At 32.1% G+C, this 16,576-nt stretch overlaps 2 protein-coding genes across 2 annotated transcripts; both read left to right on the top strand.

Annotated features, from left to right (window-relative positions):
- Nucleotides 1-1,832: 1,832 nt before the first annotated feature.
- On the top strand, nt 1,833-10,118 carry LOC139481355 (splicing factor 3A subunit 2-like). Its single transcript, XM_071264648.1, has 9 exons — nt 1,833-1,977; nt 4,404-4,550; nt 5,063-5,134; nt 6,253-6,299; nt 6,617-6,726; nt 7,112-7,161; nt 8,009-8,149; nt 8,553-8,621; nt 9,638-10,118. The coding sequence occupies exons 2-9, from the start codon at nt 4,425-4,427 to the stop codon at nt 10,031-10,033; spliced, it is 1,011 nt and encodes a 336-aa protein (XP_071120749.1). The 5' UTR covers nt 1,833-1,977; nt 4,404-4,424; the 3' UTR covers nt 10,034-10,118.
- A 1,747-nt stretch (nt 10,119-11,865) lies between these two features.
- On the top strand, nt 11,866-16,409 carry LOC139481354 (uncharacterized). The gene is made up of 2 exons (XM_071264647.1): nt 11,866-12,451; nt 15,894-16,409. Exons 1-2 carry the CDS (start codon nt 11,953-11,955, stop codon nt 16,337-16,339), a joined length of 945 nt encoding a protein of 314 aa, XP_071120748.1. The 5' UTR covers nt 11,866-11,952; the 3' UTR covers nt 16,340-16,409.
- Nucleotides 16,410-16,576: the final 167 nt, after the last annotated feature.

Genomic DNA, 16,576 nt, shown 5'->3' with positions numbered 1-16,576 from the left:
GGGTACCCCTTTCTGGATGTCAGCCCAACTGCTGAGTACTCCCTGAAGTTTGATTTGTTGCCTTTATTTGTTAGATAATTTTGAAGTAATTTCACTGATTTAGAAGAGAGACCGTAGGCAGATAATTTACTTAAAAGAATATCATGAGGTAAACAGTCAAAAGCTCATTGTTCGAAAGATCCATAAGAATAGCTGCCACATATATTATAATATTTACAATTTAATTTCTCGTGCTTCGTTATTCACGATTTTTAATTTACGTGCAACGAACGATGTGTGTTTTTGTTATTTCAAGTGTTTTCGTGTTCACTTCATAGCTCGATCACCTTTACCACCATCTGCTGCATATTCGGCCAACCTCCTACAAGCCTAAATAGCGTGGTCTGACATTCTGTGGATCGTTCAAAATTTATTGAGCACTTATTTTTCACATAATTTGGAGAGTACTCTTTCTTGAGATAACAGTAAATTGAGTTTAAGGTGGTATATTGTTTTATCACTTGTCCGTCCAGTCGTCGAATACTCTTCCCCTGTCTGGGATCCGTACAAAAAACATCACATCACTCAGGTTGAGCAGGTACAGCGTAAGGCAGCCAGGTTTGTCTTCAATGATTATAAAGACAGATCACCTGGTGCAGTTTCAAACTTAATTAAATCTTTGGAATGGGAAAATTTAGAAATAAAAAGAAAAAATGCTAGATTTACTATGCTGTATAAAATAAATTGGGGGTTAGTGGAAGTTCCTAAGGACAATTTAACAATATCTGATAGACGTACTAGGGGGAAACATAAATTTAGGCAAATATCTACAAATAAAGATTTCTATAAATTTTCATTTTATCCTCGCACTATTTCGGACTGGAACTCACTACCTGAAGCAATAGGTATGTCTGACACCCTGGAATCCTTCAAAAGTGGCATATCCACTCTAACACTTGAAGGATCCACAACAACTTATTAAACTACAAAGCCACTGTACATAATGTATATATGTTATTGTTAATGATTTTTCTTTGTCAAATTATTTTTAAATTAAGTCCATATGTACATAGCACACAAGTTCCGGGAAGTTTTACACTCCTACCTAGGAGTCTACTCCCGTATTCGGAAGAAGAAGATGGGTGTCTTCCTCCATCTTGGATTGTAAAAAACAGAGAATCAAAGGTCCAGATTTTCCATCAAGTTAGCAAAATTTGATGCAGGAATGCAGATGTTGAATGTACATTTTCATTTAAAAGTACCAATTTATAAGAATATAACTTCTAAATATTGATATTTTTGCAAATGTTAATTATTTTTGGTTGTTTTTTTTGGGTTTTTTAATTGGCATTTTAAGGGGAGGTAACTCTAAAAAAGTGCATTTTCTGAAGGATTCTGTATGGAATTTTCCTATTTTGTATTTTAGCTGGAAAAAACGTACGGTGACCCTATCTTTTCTTTTGATATTCTCAAAGCAGTGTCTGAAAGCTATCTTTTCCTGAAGTATTTAACAATTCTATCATTTTGTTTAGTTTCTAATCACAAAATGGTATTTTTTCCTGTATAATCCATACAAAATGTGTCATTTTGTCCCGTCCTGTAGCTTGAGAAAATGCGCGGTGACCTATCATTTTTATTATATTTTTCAACATGTATCAATAGATACAACGTTTTGGCAAAGTATGAACAAATTCTATCATTTTTATTTTAGACTCCCATACCACCTTAAGATTTTATTGGATGTTGCAAGATAAATGGTTCGTTCTTTGTAACGGTGAAATATTAATACATATTGGGTCTTTAGTTATATGTGACTCCGCATTTTACTGTACCCATAAAAGCGTTCCTTCAACATTGCACTGGTTTTCTATTTTCATTTGCTATGCTCTTCTATATACAAGGGTACGGCAACCAGTAAATCGTCAGAAAAGCGTTGTTTTGCAAATAATTGTACATGTGGAAATAATAGCCGGTAAACGGCACAGTGTTCCTCGTCAGGTATTAATGAGATGTAAAGACATGTGTGTTTGTAAATAACATATTTAAATGTCCCATTGACAATCATCCCAATGGCAATGACCATGAAGACAGGCACTTCGCCCCTTGAACTTGTTTCATGCGATGCATTTATTTTTTCTATTTCTTTCCTTCTAACTTCGATCTGATACTAGAAAATGCATAGCTATATACAAGAATCCGTTTAAAATTATTTTTCAATAAAAGGTCAGTTTAACTGTTCTACTACAACAAGATGGAACACAGTTCTACTACAATAAGTCATTATAAGATGGAATGTCAGATTAGTATTTTTTGTGCCTTTTGTCAGTTTTTGGGAATGCCGAATGGTTAATTCTTTTAATCACCGGTGGAATCAGACCGCCTCATTGACGGTGGTCTCCTGGTAGCATAAAAAATTGAGAATGGAATTGCTTAATGGAAAATATGTCAAAATGTTCTGACAATGCAGCGAGAAACTTCACCCCGTTAGGCCAATTAAAATTAATTGATAGATTTTCATCCCCGCCCGCCCCTTTGAAATCGTTCAGCCCCCGATTTTTTTTATTTAGGAAAAATTACGATTTCCAGATTTTGTTCATGTCCATTATCAGTAAACATCGATAATTTTGTTTCATTTAAAACTTCCTGTTTCAAATTTCGTTTTTTTTTTCAAACGAAAATGATTAAGTCGACATATTCTGCAGCTCTATGATGTCAACATCATGTACCGAGAATAGAGATAGATTACAAGAAGGGCATGAAATATTCGAGTTTACACGAGTTTAACGCTGTGTCCAAGAACGCAAATCGCGGTATGTCACAAATGATTAGAAAGCCGTTTTTTTTATTTATACAATGACTTAGCTTTGTGTCAGGAAATTCGGACTATGAATTCAATGATATCGAAAGCAAAGGAATCATGGAACACATTGGTACAAAAAAACGTGTCAGGATTACAGAAATTGACACCAGAAAGAACTTGTTAGATTGATTACCACCATAAATTGAGCTAAAAAGAGGATCGAAAAACATTAATATTATAGCAATTCGTTAGATTTTAATATCCATGGCTATCGTGTTTTGTTGACAAACAGCAAACACCCTCTGATTAAACCACAACTTCTTTTTGGTTCAGTTCATGTTTTACATCATAATTGTATTTGCATCTTGCTTTAGCACCAACCCTATTACTTTCAACATTGTTGGAGTTTTCATTTAATTCTGTATTCATAATACTTGTATTGCATATATTTGTACAAGTTTGCTTAAATTTATGGGAACTTCAAACCATCGGTTAGAAAACAAAATAAATTTGGTGTAGGTATAGTCCAACTGAAGTGAGCATTAATTTTCTCCATGTTTACAAAAAACAATGATAGATAGGTTTCTAAAGTGGCATTTACATGTAAAACAGTCAATTGTGGTTGCCTATCAGAGATATAAAGAGTTTGAAAATTTATGAACGATTCCTGATACATGAGTCATACATGTATATAAACGTGATATATTAGCTTATTTTACACTTGTTTATACCCCTGCGGTATATAGAACTCGTCACTAGAGGGTTTCTTATGAAATAAAATTTAAAGAATAAAATCCTCCCACCCGCCCCATTTAAAAAAAAAATTTGGATGAAAATCTACTAATTAATTTTAGTTGGCCTTATTTGTAGCAATGCTGGGCCTCAGCTGGCCTCTAAATAAAAATGTATCCTAGTTAAGTTAAAAAGGGCATCAAACTAAACTCTGAAACATACAAATGAACCAACATTAAAAAAAAACCACAAGATTAACAAAGATCAGGTGCTCCTGCCTTGGGAGTTGCAAAAATGGGGAGGGATGAAACATGTTTGTGAGTTCTCAACCCTCCCCTAATACCTCCAGTCAATGTAGATTAAAGAAACGCACAGAAATACACAGGTTCGCCTTGAGTGCTATAATTTGTGGGTTTCAAACCATGGCTTGAGCAAACCAAATACTGCTTTTCTGCTAAGCACAGGACTTAAAGTCTTTAAGGAGTAAGAGCAAACACTGATTGTCTGGGAATCAGAATAATGAGTCTGGGTATTAAAGGTGACATGTCTTCCTGTGGACTTATACATTTTGTACCTCTTGGATGAAGAGGTTCAACTGTAAAGGTTTTAACCAAATATTATTTTAAAGTACAATCATAAACAATTAAAGAGATATATTACCAAGATTAATAAGACTAAAATTAGGATGTTGCTGCACTTTATGGGATCCTGGTGCAATTGAAGTACAGTACTGAATCTTGTGTATGTTACCATGGTTACAGAGACAATAAAACATCAGAAAAAAATGTGATTATAAGAAAAATTCTTCAACTTCTCTAAGCTTTGTAAATAAAGCTACCATATAAAGTTTTTCATAATTGTTTATTAATACATTGACATCATCCAATTATAGGTTGGTCATCTGAAATAGACCATGGATTTCCAAAACAGAGCTGGAGGAAAGACAGGGTCTGGAGGAGTAGCCTCGGCCTCTGAGTCAAACAGAGATAGAAGAGAAAGGCTACGCCAGTTAGCTTTAGAGACAATTGACTTAAATAAGGTATTTTTCTCCAATTTTTATGTGTTTAGTTTACATTAAATGTTATTATACAAGATCTAGAGCTTTGATTAATTAAAAAAAATGATTAATTTAAAAAATTTAAGTCTGTCACATGTCGTCTATATAATTAAATATTTAAACTTGTTAGATCTAAAGTTTTAGCACTAGTCTTCGATTCAGCAAGAAGTTTTTATTTGTTATAATGGATATATTTGGGGGGTAATTAATTATTATTAAGAACAGATAAGAAAACTATTTAACTATTGATCATGTTGATATTGATGTGAACCTAGTGATGAGATATATATATGATGAGTGATTGTACTCATCTCATAAAGTTAACCCCCTTATAAAGAATTTTCACAAAAAAGGCAAATTTCATCATTCTTACTCCTTCCAGTTAGCTTAAGCAGTTGTACAGTTCTAAACTATATCTAAATCTGTAAAACTTATTTGAATTCTGTTTTTCCATGTGAAAATCCTTTATGTATACAAATGTTTTTATTTTTCAGGATCCATATTTTATGAAAAATCATTTGGGATCCTATGAATGTAAACTTTGTCTGACGCTACATAATAATGAGGTATGAATAGAAATATATATGCATAAAAAAAAATTGTCGGGGAAAGTGGGCTCATTGTCATTTTTAAAATGATCTTTTATATCACTGTCAGCTTTATAATTTTGCTCAAAAAAAGAGGTTTGTGGTTCTCTTCAGAGACCCATGCTGTCTCCACCAATTAATAACTGGCCACAACACTATTACTAAAACTGGTAGAGGTTCATTAAACACCAACAATCAATCAATTCTGCATAAAACTTTGCTCAGTGCTCGGAGCACAAAAATCATGCTCGAAACATGAAATCCAGCAATTTGATTGGTTGATTTTCGAGTCTGAGTACAAAAATCATGTTCGAAAGTTTTATGACCGTGAGGCCAGCTGTATATGAAAGCAGATTTAATTGAGTAATAAATAATAATAATAAATTTTGTTTTATTATTGTGTCACATACTGATTGTATATTAATGACATAATAAAAAAATAACATTAAAACAATCAATACCCAGCCATTGAGTTGGCTTATGAAACACATATTTACAAAACATTTCACATTTACATTAAGAGAGCTTTATACAGTCAATGATAATTTAGTAGTTAGAATTGTAAAAACTTACATGTACATGTAATCTCCTGCTCTGTTAATAAGAATATAAAATCATTAACTATTTAGCCATTTAAGCATTATATACTGAACGACATTTCAATAACAGGTACTACAATAGTCCTGGTCAACCTACTGTTAAAACTCAAATGACTAAGAGTTATTCATACCGAAATGTGGGCTCCAAATTAGCTTGATAAAGTGTATAAAACATACCGGTATATTTAATTATGAATTTTTGTATTTGTCATGTTTAAATTCGAAATGACATATTTTACCATGTACACCTTTCTGGTGAATTTGTTAAAAAAGGTTGCCATGATTATATAACAGTTAAGAGTGTCACTTTCTCAATTTTAAAGTCCTGTTTTTTTTTTTTTTTTATCATCTGACAACCCAATGGTATAATATGTATAAAAAACAGAGAATCAAAAACATATGAATATGTTGAACATGTTGAAAGAGAAATTGCATTATTCATTTGGTGACAAAATATTTTAAAAAAATTGTTTGTATGTGAATGCTTTATTATTACAGGGAAGTTACTTAGCTCATACGCAGGGAAAAAAGCATCAGGCTAATTTGTAAGTTATGTTTTTCAAGTAGTTTAATATTTATTGTTTCCATCAATTTCTATCGGGAGATAAAATAAATGCATGTCATGTATGTGTATATTTAAGTATTTCTTGAATAAGAATTATATTATTTATTGATTTATTCTTTATTGGCATATAGTGTTATATTAAATGCACCTTGCCAGTTTTTCTGCAAATAGCCATAGCAAGAAGAAACATGATAATAACTCTTTAAAAAAAGAAAGTAAAAGATGTGAGAAATTGAATGGAAAGTAGAAAAGGTGTTTCAAATATGATAATATTTTCACACATTTATTTACATTCAGAGCTCGCAGAGCAGCAAAAGAAGCTAAGGAAGCACCTCAACAGCCTGCACCAGAAAAGCCGAGAGTTGACATTAAAAAGTTTGTGAAAATTGGTCGACCTGGTTACAAAGGTAATTTTATTTAGATTTTATTTGCATATATGTATTATTACTTTATAAACAGGTATTGAAATGTTATTTCAGAATTTATTATAGAAAAAATATATTTGAGGATGTGTCTTATTTATATAAATCTTTCTCTTATAATTGCATTTTTGCCAACCATACAATCATGTGAATTTTAAGAGAAACTGTTTGGTCTTTACAGTTAAGGAATACTATTTGTCATTTGAAATATGTACTATATAATATTTGTCATGTTTGTTGAAAAAGGTATGATTATTATCTTTGATATGTTCCCTATTGGAATTTTGAAACCAAGGATACTATCTTTGAATTATTAAGTAATGTTGTATTTTAGAATTGGGTACTATAGGAATATTATTTTTTTTTTCAGTAACAAAACAGAGAGATTCAGAAAATCATCAGCAGAGTTTGTTGTTTCAGGTTGGTTATTAATTTAAAAATGTAGGTATATTGAATTGATACTCAATTGCATCATTTTGTTGATCATTGGTTGTGAAAACTTGAAGCTATTGTCTTGAATGGGTTTTTCCTATTCGAAAAAAGATATAAAAGCAATAATGTATATTCAGATATTATTGCGTGCATTTATTATTGACATTTTTGAAGAATGGTCAACAATGACATATAGGTTATTGCGATCTCAGAAATAAAAACCTCCCAATAATTTCTGCATTGACAGTATTTATAGCTTTAAAGCTAGTGAGAGTTGGACATTGCTCAGAATTAGATCAAATTGTTTACTGTGGATTCATTATTATTTGTTGGATACCAATTTTTGTAGTTTTCATAGGTACATCTGGTTGTATGCAGACTATGACAAAACCACGAAATCAAATATCCACAAAGAGAATAGTTTTCTGCAATCCACGAAAATTGGTACCCACGAAAATAAATGAATCCACAGTAATTTCAATATGATAGTATATAGTCCTTGAACAGATTGAAAAATGGCTTTTCATTTTGGTATAACTACTTGTGAACCATTCAACAAATGCTTGTAGAATTTTTACTGATGACAAAATGAAGGTAAAGTTCAATATTGAAAATTTTCACTTTTTCCGTTCAACTGTTCTGATGCTTGATACATCTGAAAATAGGCACAGAACAACACTGGTCAAACATGTGTGAAAACACCCTCAAAATACAAACAAACCCTTTGCTTTCAATTTGACAGCTCTTGTCTTGTTTTGGTTTAAATAACACTCAAAAGAGTCTTCCTTGTGAAAAAAAAAATGTATTAATGATTCATATGTTTATTTAACTTCAGATTGACTACCCAGAAATTGTGGATGGAATCATGCCACGTCACAGATTTATGGCAGCTTATGAACAGAAGGTGGAGCCACCAGACAGGAAGTGGCAATATTTGTTATTTGCAGCAGAACCTTATGAAACAATAGCTTTCAAGGTATATCAGATTTTTTTTCGTGGTAACAAGTATTACGATCGCTAAAGCACTTTTATGGGTAATACAACATAGAAATCAAATTTAAACACAGTTCAGCCATTTTAAGCAAATTTAATGCATAGAGTTACTAAAAGTTATGGATTATTAGATAATGGGTAGTTCATGAAAAGTTTGATAAATTGTTCTGTACTAAATATTGGAAGATATGACATTCTGAAGACATTAGAATTAGTAAAAACTATTGAAATGAAATATAATGCTTTTAATAGCTAGTTGCAAGTTTGAATACAATTGATATATAATATGATTTAAATTGATTGTTCAATTTCCCTTTATAAAGCTTTATTGACATATATTTTATCTTAAAGACAACTCTTTAAAATGTGATAATCTAATGTAACAGGTACCTAGTAGAGAAGTGGACAAAGATTCTAAGAAACTATGGACCCATTGGAACAAGGAAACAAAGCAGGTTAGAATATAATATCCTCTTGTCAATTTCCTTTAATGAAAATGTGTTGTAGAAGTGGTTTTTAACACTGACCATAACTATTTTTTTCGTACATATTTCTATTGTGATTTAAATAATATAAAATGGTGGAAGCACCATAAAAATAGGTGAAGTGATAAAGATACTTTGATCAGTCACCTCATTGGAAAGGTTGTTTTAGTTATACCCCTTGCTATTGAACTCCCTTTTGAGGCCATGCTTATACCATATATTAGATTTGAATGAACTGGTTAATGTAATATGTAGAAAAGGTTGGGGATTTTACCTAAAGGTTTTAAAAAATATGTTTATCATTGATGAAAAAAGAAAACAGTTATATATTATCTTTAGTATAACTTTCAGTTGTTGTCCATCAAGTTATACATATAGACATGAATTGGCAGAAACATATTAATACACTTGAATTATAAATAGGATTAAGAAACAAGATTTTATCTTACATTATTACATTGGTTGCTATGAATTACAATTTCAAGTGAAATAAGCATGGTTATTTTACTTTTCTGACTTCAAACAACAATAGGCTATGTTAAGACATTGTTGAGGATGATGCATCAAAACAAATTGTGAATGTCTAGACAAAGATATAGTTCCTTACATTTTCTACTTTAGTTTTGTAAAACAGCCATTTACCAATGTAATAAAAATAATTACTTAATATCAAAGAATTCAAATCATGAAATATCAAAAAAATATTCATCTTGTGACCAAACAACACTGACAATTAACTAATGCGCTACTCTTGGATTAGTTATTCTATAATTAACTCTTTTCCAAAAGCAGTTTGATGTCTGTTCTGCACATATCAAGAATAAAAATGAAAAAACATTATTAATTGTTTTGAAAAATTCCAAACCAACAATGAATTTGAATGCAAGTATGCATCGACATTTTTGTTGTTTGACACACAAATGTAATAAATTGAATTATTCATCAATATGATTTATTTTAAAATCCCCCTTTGATTTTATTTTCAGTTTTTCCTTCAGTTTGCCTTTAAGGGAGATGGCAAGATTCCAGTTCCGACACCACAGCCTGGACAACAACAGCCACCACCTCCACCAGCAAACGTGCCACAACTACCACTTCCTCCAAGGCCACACAGGATGCCTATGCCACCAAGACCTCCTCCACCCCCTGGAGTAATGATGAGACCTGGACCCCCACCCCCTATGCCACCACCACCTGGAGCATTTATGGGTCCACCAGGAGGGATGCATCATGGACATGGACCACCGTTGGGCATGCCAGCACCACCACCCCCTCCTGTTCCTCCACCAGTTCCACCGCCTGTATCATCTCATCATGGAGGACCTGGACCAATTGCCCCTCCACCTCCCCCTCCCCCATCAAAACCTCCAGAATCATCATAGTGACATGAAAAAAAACATTTAAGAGATTTGCATCTACATGTATATTGAAAACTTTTATCAAATAAAATCATGTATTCCTTTCAAAGGTTGTTTATATGTGCGTTTTAGTCTGTCTTGCTAGTCTATTTGTCTGTTAGTCCATCCCATATCAAGTAAGTTTATGAAGTTATGGTCACATGAAATTGAAATATGCATGTTCATTTATGATGTGATCTTATGAAGTAATATATATCAAGACTGTTTTGCACTGATTACATCATTAACTGAACATGGTACAAATGATAGGACATGTAGACTTGTACATTCTCAAATCGGGTTAAAAGCCCATATGAATTATGAGACAAAATTGATTTAAGTTTTGATTCAATATACAATTTTGACCTACATTTCAGACTGAACATGGACATTGAGAGCATACATAGTGTCTTTTAATTTATTTTTTATCCATAACAAAAACAGGAATTATATTTTCTTCAGTGATTAAATATTGATTGATGATATTTTTTTCATTTTTGTTAGGCAATGTTAGTCAGGTTTCCAGATAGCTATAGTATTCTGCTGACTTGTGGTAGAAGCTCTGAAGCAATAATGTCTATTATCATTGAATCTATCATAGATATTGTACATTCTGTATTTTGAATATTGCTTTGAATTATTTGTTATATTATTGTTCACATATACTATAATGTGTAACCCAATCTTTTGCTCGAAAGTAACTGTCACAGTTTATAGTATAAGTTGAGTTCCCAAGATCATTGTATGCTTTTTATCCTAAGTACTGCCTGTTTTTAGTTAATGAGACCATATACAATTGTTTATAAGCAAAATAATACATGATGATGTCGAGAAGAAATCTAAAAAATGAGGTAAGAATTTAAGGCTTGAACATCAAGATCACTAACTTATTTCAATGTTGAAGTCCTGAGATTGATGTTGAAAAATTGTGTCAATATAAAATTGAGAATGGAACAGGGAATGTGTCGGAGACAACGACCCAACCAAAGGAGCAGAAAACAGTCAAACTTGTTTGAAATTTTCTTGTAAAGAATAAATTTCAGTGAGACACTTAATTGGTCAATAAACTTTCATTTATCAGATGATAGTCAATAGAATTAATATGTACAGAGGTAAAATTTTACTTGTCATAATATATTTGTGCCCAAACAGTATGACAATCAGTCAATATTTAGATCAGTAATGTATGTTGATGTAAATAAACCCGTAATAGATACCAGGATTGAAATTTTGTATTTGTGCCAGACACGTTGTTTGAAATACTTCAGCTCAAACATAGCAATAATTCCTTTTCTCTAAGTCAACAATTATTCTTCTAAGTCAACAATTATTCTTGGTTGACTGGATTGAATAAGATCTACTTTAGGATTTTATTGACTGAAAATTTATAGTAAACTGTCATTATGTGGTGTGACAGTGATTTTTCACTTGATTTTGATTTTGTGTATTTGAGAAGATTGATGGTTTTGGATTTTGCGGATAGATGATGATAATGCTTGTTATTCTCAGTTTTTGATATTAACATTATGGGTTGGACATTTAAAAGTTTTAACATAGGCACACCAAAAAACTTTATGTATCTTCTGGTCAATAAGTTAATCTGTTTTAAGTCACAACATACTGCTTTATGTGTCCAAGTGCAGAACGTGTTGCAAGATCCATATGGATATTTTAGTGTGCATTATCAACAACTAAGATTTTGGCCTGCACAGTTTCAACTTCACACAATTCGTTTTAATGCATAACATCAGCCATATGTAAACATGCCATGTTAGAAAACTGATTGGAGCCGCTAGTTATAATAGTATACGTAATCTGAACATTCCTAGGTCAACGAAGGCACTGTTATCTGTACAGGTGTACATATAATATTCTGTTTGTTACAACTTGCATGAAAAGTGACAATGGTTTTGAAAATAGGGTTGTGTATAACATTTGCATGTTTTCATGCCCTGATTAGTATTGATGCTGCAAAAATAGGGATATATGACGCATCAGTAGAGGCTCGTTTCAAAGAGATGGAAAAACATCTACTTGAACAATCTTTTCAACTCAAAAACCAGAAAAAACGTATCGAACTACTGGAGAAATCGGCGAACCACTACAATGTTGATATTGATAGATGTGAACATCGAGTCCAAAGACTAAATGAACTTATTACCAAACTGGAAAACACTGAAGCAAAGAATTCGGAAGATATTAACGATTTACATAAAAATCTTAGTATGGTGTATAACCATCTATCTAAATGTAAATCTTTCTTAAACAATAAACAATTAACAAAAACTGCAAATAATCGCCAGTTTACTTGTAATTCAAAATCAGACATGAAGATTGGAGCTAAATTGAGTGGCAACGAGAAAGGACAAACGAAACAAAATATCCCAGCACAGGAAAGTAAAGGTAACTTCGTTAAATTTCAATATCAAATGTCGATGTTTTATGTCGACTGTGCATCCGTTATGATGTAGAAAGCAACACTTGAATATGTACTTTTTAGTGACAGTATGTGTATACTCTATGATATTTACATATAAAAAAATTAACGCAAAGGAACCCATGGACACTCGATGGCGAATTTTCGCTAGTTTCGATTTCGCAGTTAGTCTATCCTTGTTGAACGTTTTACACTTCGGTGTTGGACATGAATATCAATAATGTGGTCATTTTTATAAATTTCCTGTGTACAAAACTGAATTTTTCGAAACACTAAGGATTTTCTTATCCCAGTCATAGATTACCTTAGCTGTATTTGGCACAATTTCAATCCTCAATTCACTTCAACTTTGTACTTGTTTGGCTTCATAAAAATTTTGATATGAGCGTCAATGATGAGTCTTATGTAGACGAAACGCGCGCCTGGCATACTAAATTATAATCCTGGTACCTTTGATAACTAATTATATCGTAAATTTACATTAGATAATCAACAAAAATGAGGTATGACTCGTCTACTTTTGTTGACAACTTTTTATAATCACAAGTAACGTGCTTACCAAATAAGTAACACCAAGAAATTCGCAGAAAGCGAGTCATATGAAAATGATTTTTAGGCGACGCAAATGCCGTCAAGATTAGTTAATTTTTCTGCTTAAGTAAGTTTGAAAAGAACTACTTATGATCGATCATTAATATTTAATAATACTTAATACAAAGCTGCATTACTATCAGAACATATCAGTTTGACGACTAATTTGACCCTTCCCTTTAGACATGGTTCAGTGACTGAATTAATTAGCAATTTACAATGTTAACGTTTCTGCTTACGTAATTTTGATAGGATCTACTTGTGATAGATCAATGATATTTTGTATGAAGTTGCACGTGAAGCCATGAATGTGATTTTTAAATCTTATAGATGCTTTTTTGTTTTTTTGTTAAAAAATTGTTTGTTTTGGGAATGTGACACAGTGATGACTGCTGTAACCATACTGTGACTATTTCACCTATTATGTCAGTTTTGTTCACGCATCGTTGTAAATATAACGGAATTTGATGCGACTGTCATACAAGTGATAGGTTTAGCGCTATATAACCAGGTTCAATACATCATTTTCTACATAAGAAAATGCCTGTACCAAGTCAGGAATATGACTATTGTTATCCATTCGTTTGATGTGTTTGAGCTTTTGATTTTGCCACTTGATTAGGATTTATATCTAGAAATTGATAATGAGGGTTGGGTAAAACTAAACTTTACGACAAAAGAGATGATTTCAAGTTCCCAATTGTGACCTGTTCAATTTTAAACCATGAGTTGAGTTGAGTTGAAATCATCACTTCGTAAATTTTACGAACGTCATCACGAGTTGGCTGACCGTTATGGAATACCTGTTATATAGATGATATCGGATATGTTCCTTATGTTGTAACTACAATCCCGTTCCTTTTCCACGAATGTGACATACAGAATTAGACTATTTACCCCTATTTGTGACATTTTTACCTATTTTGTCTGTTTGCTTTGTTCACGCATCATTATCAATGTAACAAAATTTGATGCGACTGTCGTACAAGTGAGAGGTTTAGCGCTATAAAACCAGGTTCAATCCACCATTTTCTACATTTTAACATGCCTGTACCAAGTCAAGAATATGATTGCTGTTGTCCATTCGTTTGATGTGTTTTATTATTTGATTTTGCCATTTGATTAGGGACTCTCCGTTTTGAATTTTCCTCTGATTTTTTTTATTGATTTTACTTTTTAATTACTATCAATACAATCACAACTCATCATAAACAACGATATTTTCTATAAGTTGCATTACTATCAACACAACCAGTTTTTTTCTGCATTCTTGGACATGTTCCAGTGCCATTGAATTAATTAGCAATTTTCCGTTAAGTTTTTCTGCTTAATTTAGTTTGATAGGATCTACTGGTGATAATTCAATGATATTTTGTATAAAGTTGCATCACTATATATATATATCAATTTGATTACTATTTCGAGGCACTGCCCCCTGGGACATGGTCTAGTGACTTTGAATTATTTGGCAATTCGTGCAATGTTTTTTTGCTTAACTTATAATGATAGGAACAACTCATAATAAACAACGATATTTACTATAAAATTACATTACTACCTGTTCATCTCAGTTTATTAACCATTGTTAGGCCCTGCTCACTAGATTATGGTCCAGTATCTGAATTGATAAGCAATGTCGATAGTCGAGACATATATCTATGTGAACAGTTAATTTGTTATAGAATTAAAACCTCGTCAAAAACTACTGGCCTATAATTTGATGCACCAGATTTCCGCGTTTTTCAGTGACACTGGAATCAAAATAGTTGAATGATTAAATCAAATTCGAAGTTGAAAACATTTTCTGAATTTTTACGTACGCGTATATTTTATTGGATTTTATCTTACAGTCTTGTTGATTGGCTCTTTAATTACATTATAGGTTATCAGATAGTCTGTTTCCCGGCCGTTATTGAAATTTTTGACAATATTTGTATATTCCGAAGGCATACTGAATGTTTTACGGAGGGGACCAACCTAGTTATCAGACTTTCCGATTTGTCGCCAATATGAGTTTCTCATTTCCTTGTGAAGCTGGTATTTCTTTTTTTATTGTTGAATCTTGCCTAATCTTTTGTATAGTATTCACTATTCCTCAGTTTTTGGTGATCATTTACAAAAGGTCGTATGAACTTATTTCCAATATTATACGGATATTGTTTAATCAAAATTTAGAGTTGAACACTTTTTTGAAATCCAAGACTTATTTTTAAATGTTAACTTATATATGGCTGATTTTTATAATGTTGCAAAAACCTGTGACACTAATGTCATGCTGTGTATCCTATATGGGTTGACAATCACAATATAAGTCAACTTTGAAATCAGAAATATTTGCGTGTGAAATGTTCGACATGAATGTATCTGTATAGATTACTGCTTTGACATTTCAATAGTATCGATTTTTTCGAGCATTACAAAATCATTGATAATTTCAACAGGATTTTGTTTTAATACATGAATGTACAGGGAATTCGTGTAGGTACGATCGAGATGTATGTTGTTTGTGCGAATTAAACTACAGATATTATGAGAGTTATACCTTCTGGGATTACTTTGAACATCTGTCAAACTATCTATTTTTATAACGCTTTCCTATTTTACTAACATATAATATCATGAAGGCATCGTGTGTAACATTGTAATATAATACTGGGTATAGAAAAAAGTAAAATCACAAAAATACTGAACTCGGCGGAAAATCAATCGTAAAGTCCCTAATCAAATGGCAAATTCAAACGAATGGACAACAAAATATCTGTGTCAAAATATAAAAAAAGATTTCAATTTAATTCTATAGAAATTTTCAATTTGCAGTCAAAATACCACTAAGACGAAACCCCAACGAAGCGAAAGCGTTTTGTGCACATCTGAGTCATTACGAATATCGTCCAACTAACTCAAAGATCATCATATTCGACACAGAAACTGAAGATACTCATGACACTTACAATAAATATAGTGGAACATATATCGCCCCTCAGGATGGACTTTATGGCTTTGTGTATACAATCAGAATGGGATGCACCTCATCCGGAGCCTCAGGATCTTTCGAACTCATTCGTAACGACAATGTCCAAAGTGTAATTTATATTGGCGAAACAGGATGCGAGCATCAGGAAACCACAAATGGATTTGCTATTGTACAAGCAAGAAAAGGTGACACATTTTACGTCCGCACTCATTCATCTTTTTACATGCATGGACATGTTCTTAGTGACCACAATGGATGGACTTCTTTTTGTGGATGGCTTATTAGATAAATAAAATAAATAATGAATGTTATTCAGTCAATACTAAAATGCCCCCAAAAAAGGTGTGATCGCGATACGTTGTTGTTTTGACACTGATTCCCGAAAATTGAAACTCAATTAGTATTAATTAAATTGTTGACACCTTTGGATCAGGCATTTTAATAATTAACACATTTCTGGTATGATATGTGTTTTTAGGTCTTTTAATTGACTCGAATCATTATCGTGAAAATTCACAATGCATAC

The sequence above is a fragment of the Mytilus edulis genome, chromosome 7 (assembly GCF_963676685.1).
Source record: "Mytilus edulis chromosome 7, xbMytEdul2.2, whole genome shotgun sequence".
Lineage (NCBI taxonomy): Eukaryota > Metazoa > Mollusca > Bivalvia > Mytilida > Mytilidae > Mytilus > Mytilus edulis.
Note: the sequence above shows the minus strand (reverse complement) of the source record. Positions and strands in the feature narration are given on the sequence as shown.

Coding starts and splice junctions, on each gene's coding strand:
- LOC139481355 (XM_071264648.1), top strand. CDS start 4,425: ATGGATTTCCAAAACAGAGCTGGAGGAAAGACAGGGTCTGGAGGAGTA. Junction 5,135..6,252: donor TGACGCTACATAATAATGAG/GTATGAATAGAA, acceptor TTATTATTACAG/GGAAGTTACTTAGCTCATAC. Junction 6,300..6,616: donor AAAAAGCATCAGGCTAATTT/GTAAGTTATGTT, acceptor ATTTACATTCAG/AGCTCGCAGAGCAGCAAAAG.
- LOC139481354 (XM_071264647.1), top strand. CDS start 11,953: ATGGTTTTGAAAATAGGGTTGTGTATAACATTTGCATGTTTTCATGCC. Junction 12,452..15,893: donor CCCAGCACAGGAAAGTAAAG/GTAACTTCGTTA, acceptor TTCAATTTGCAG/TCAAAATACCACTAAGACGA.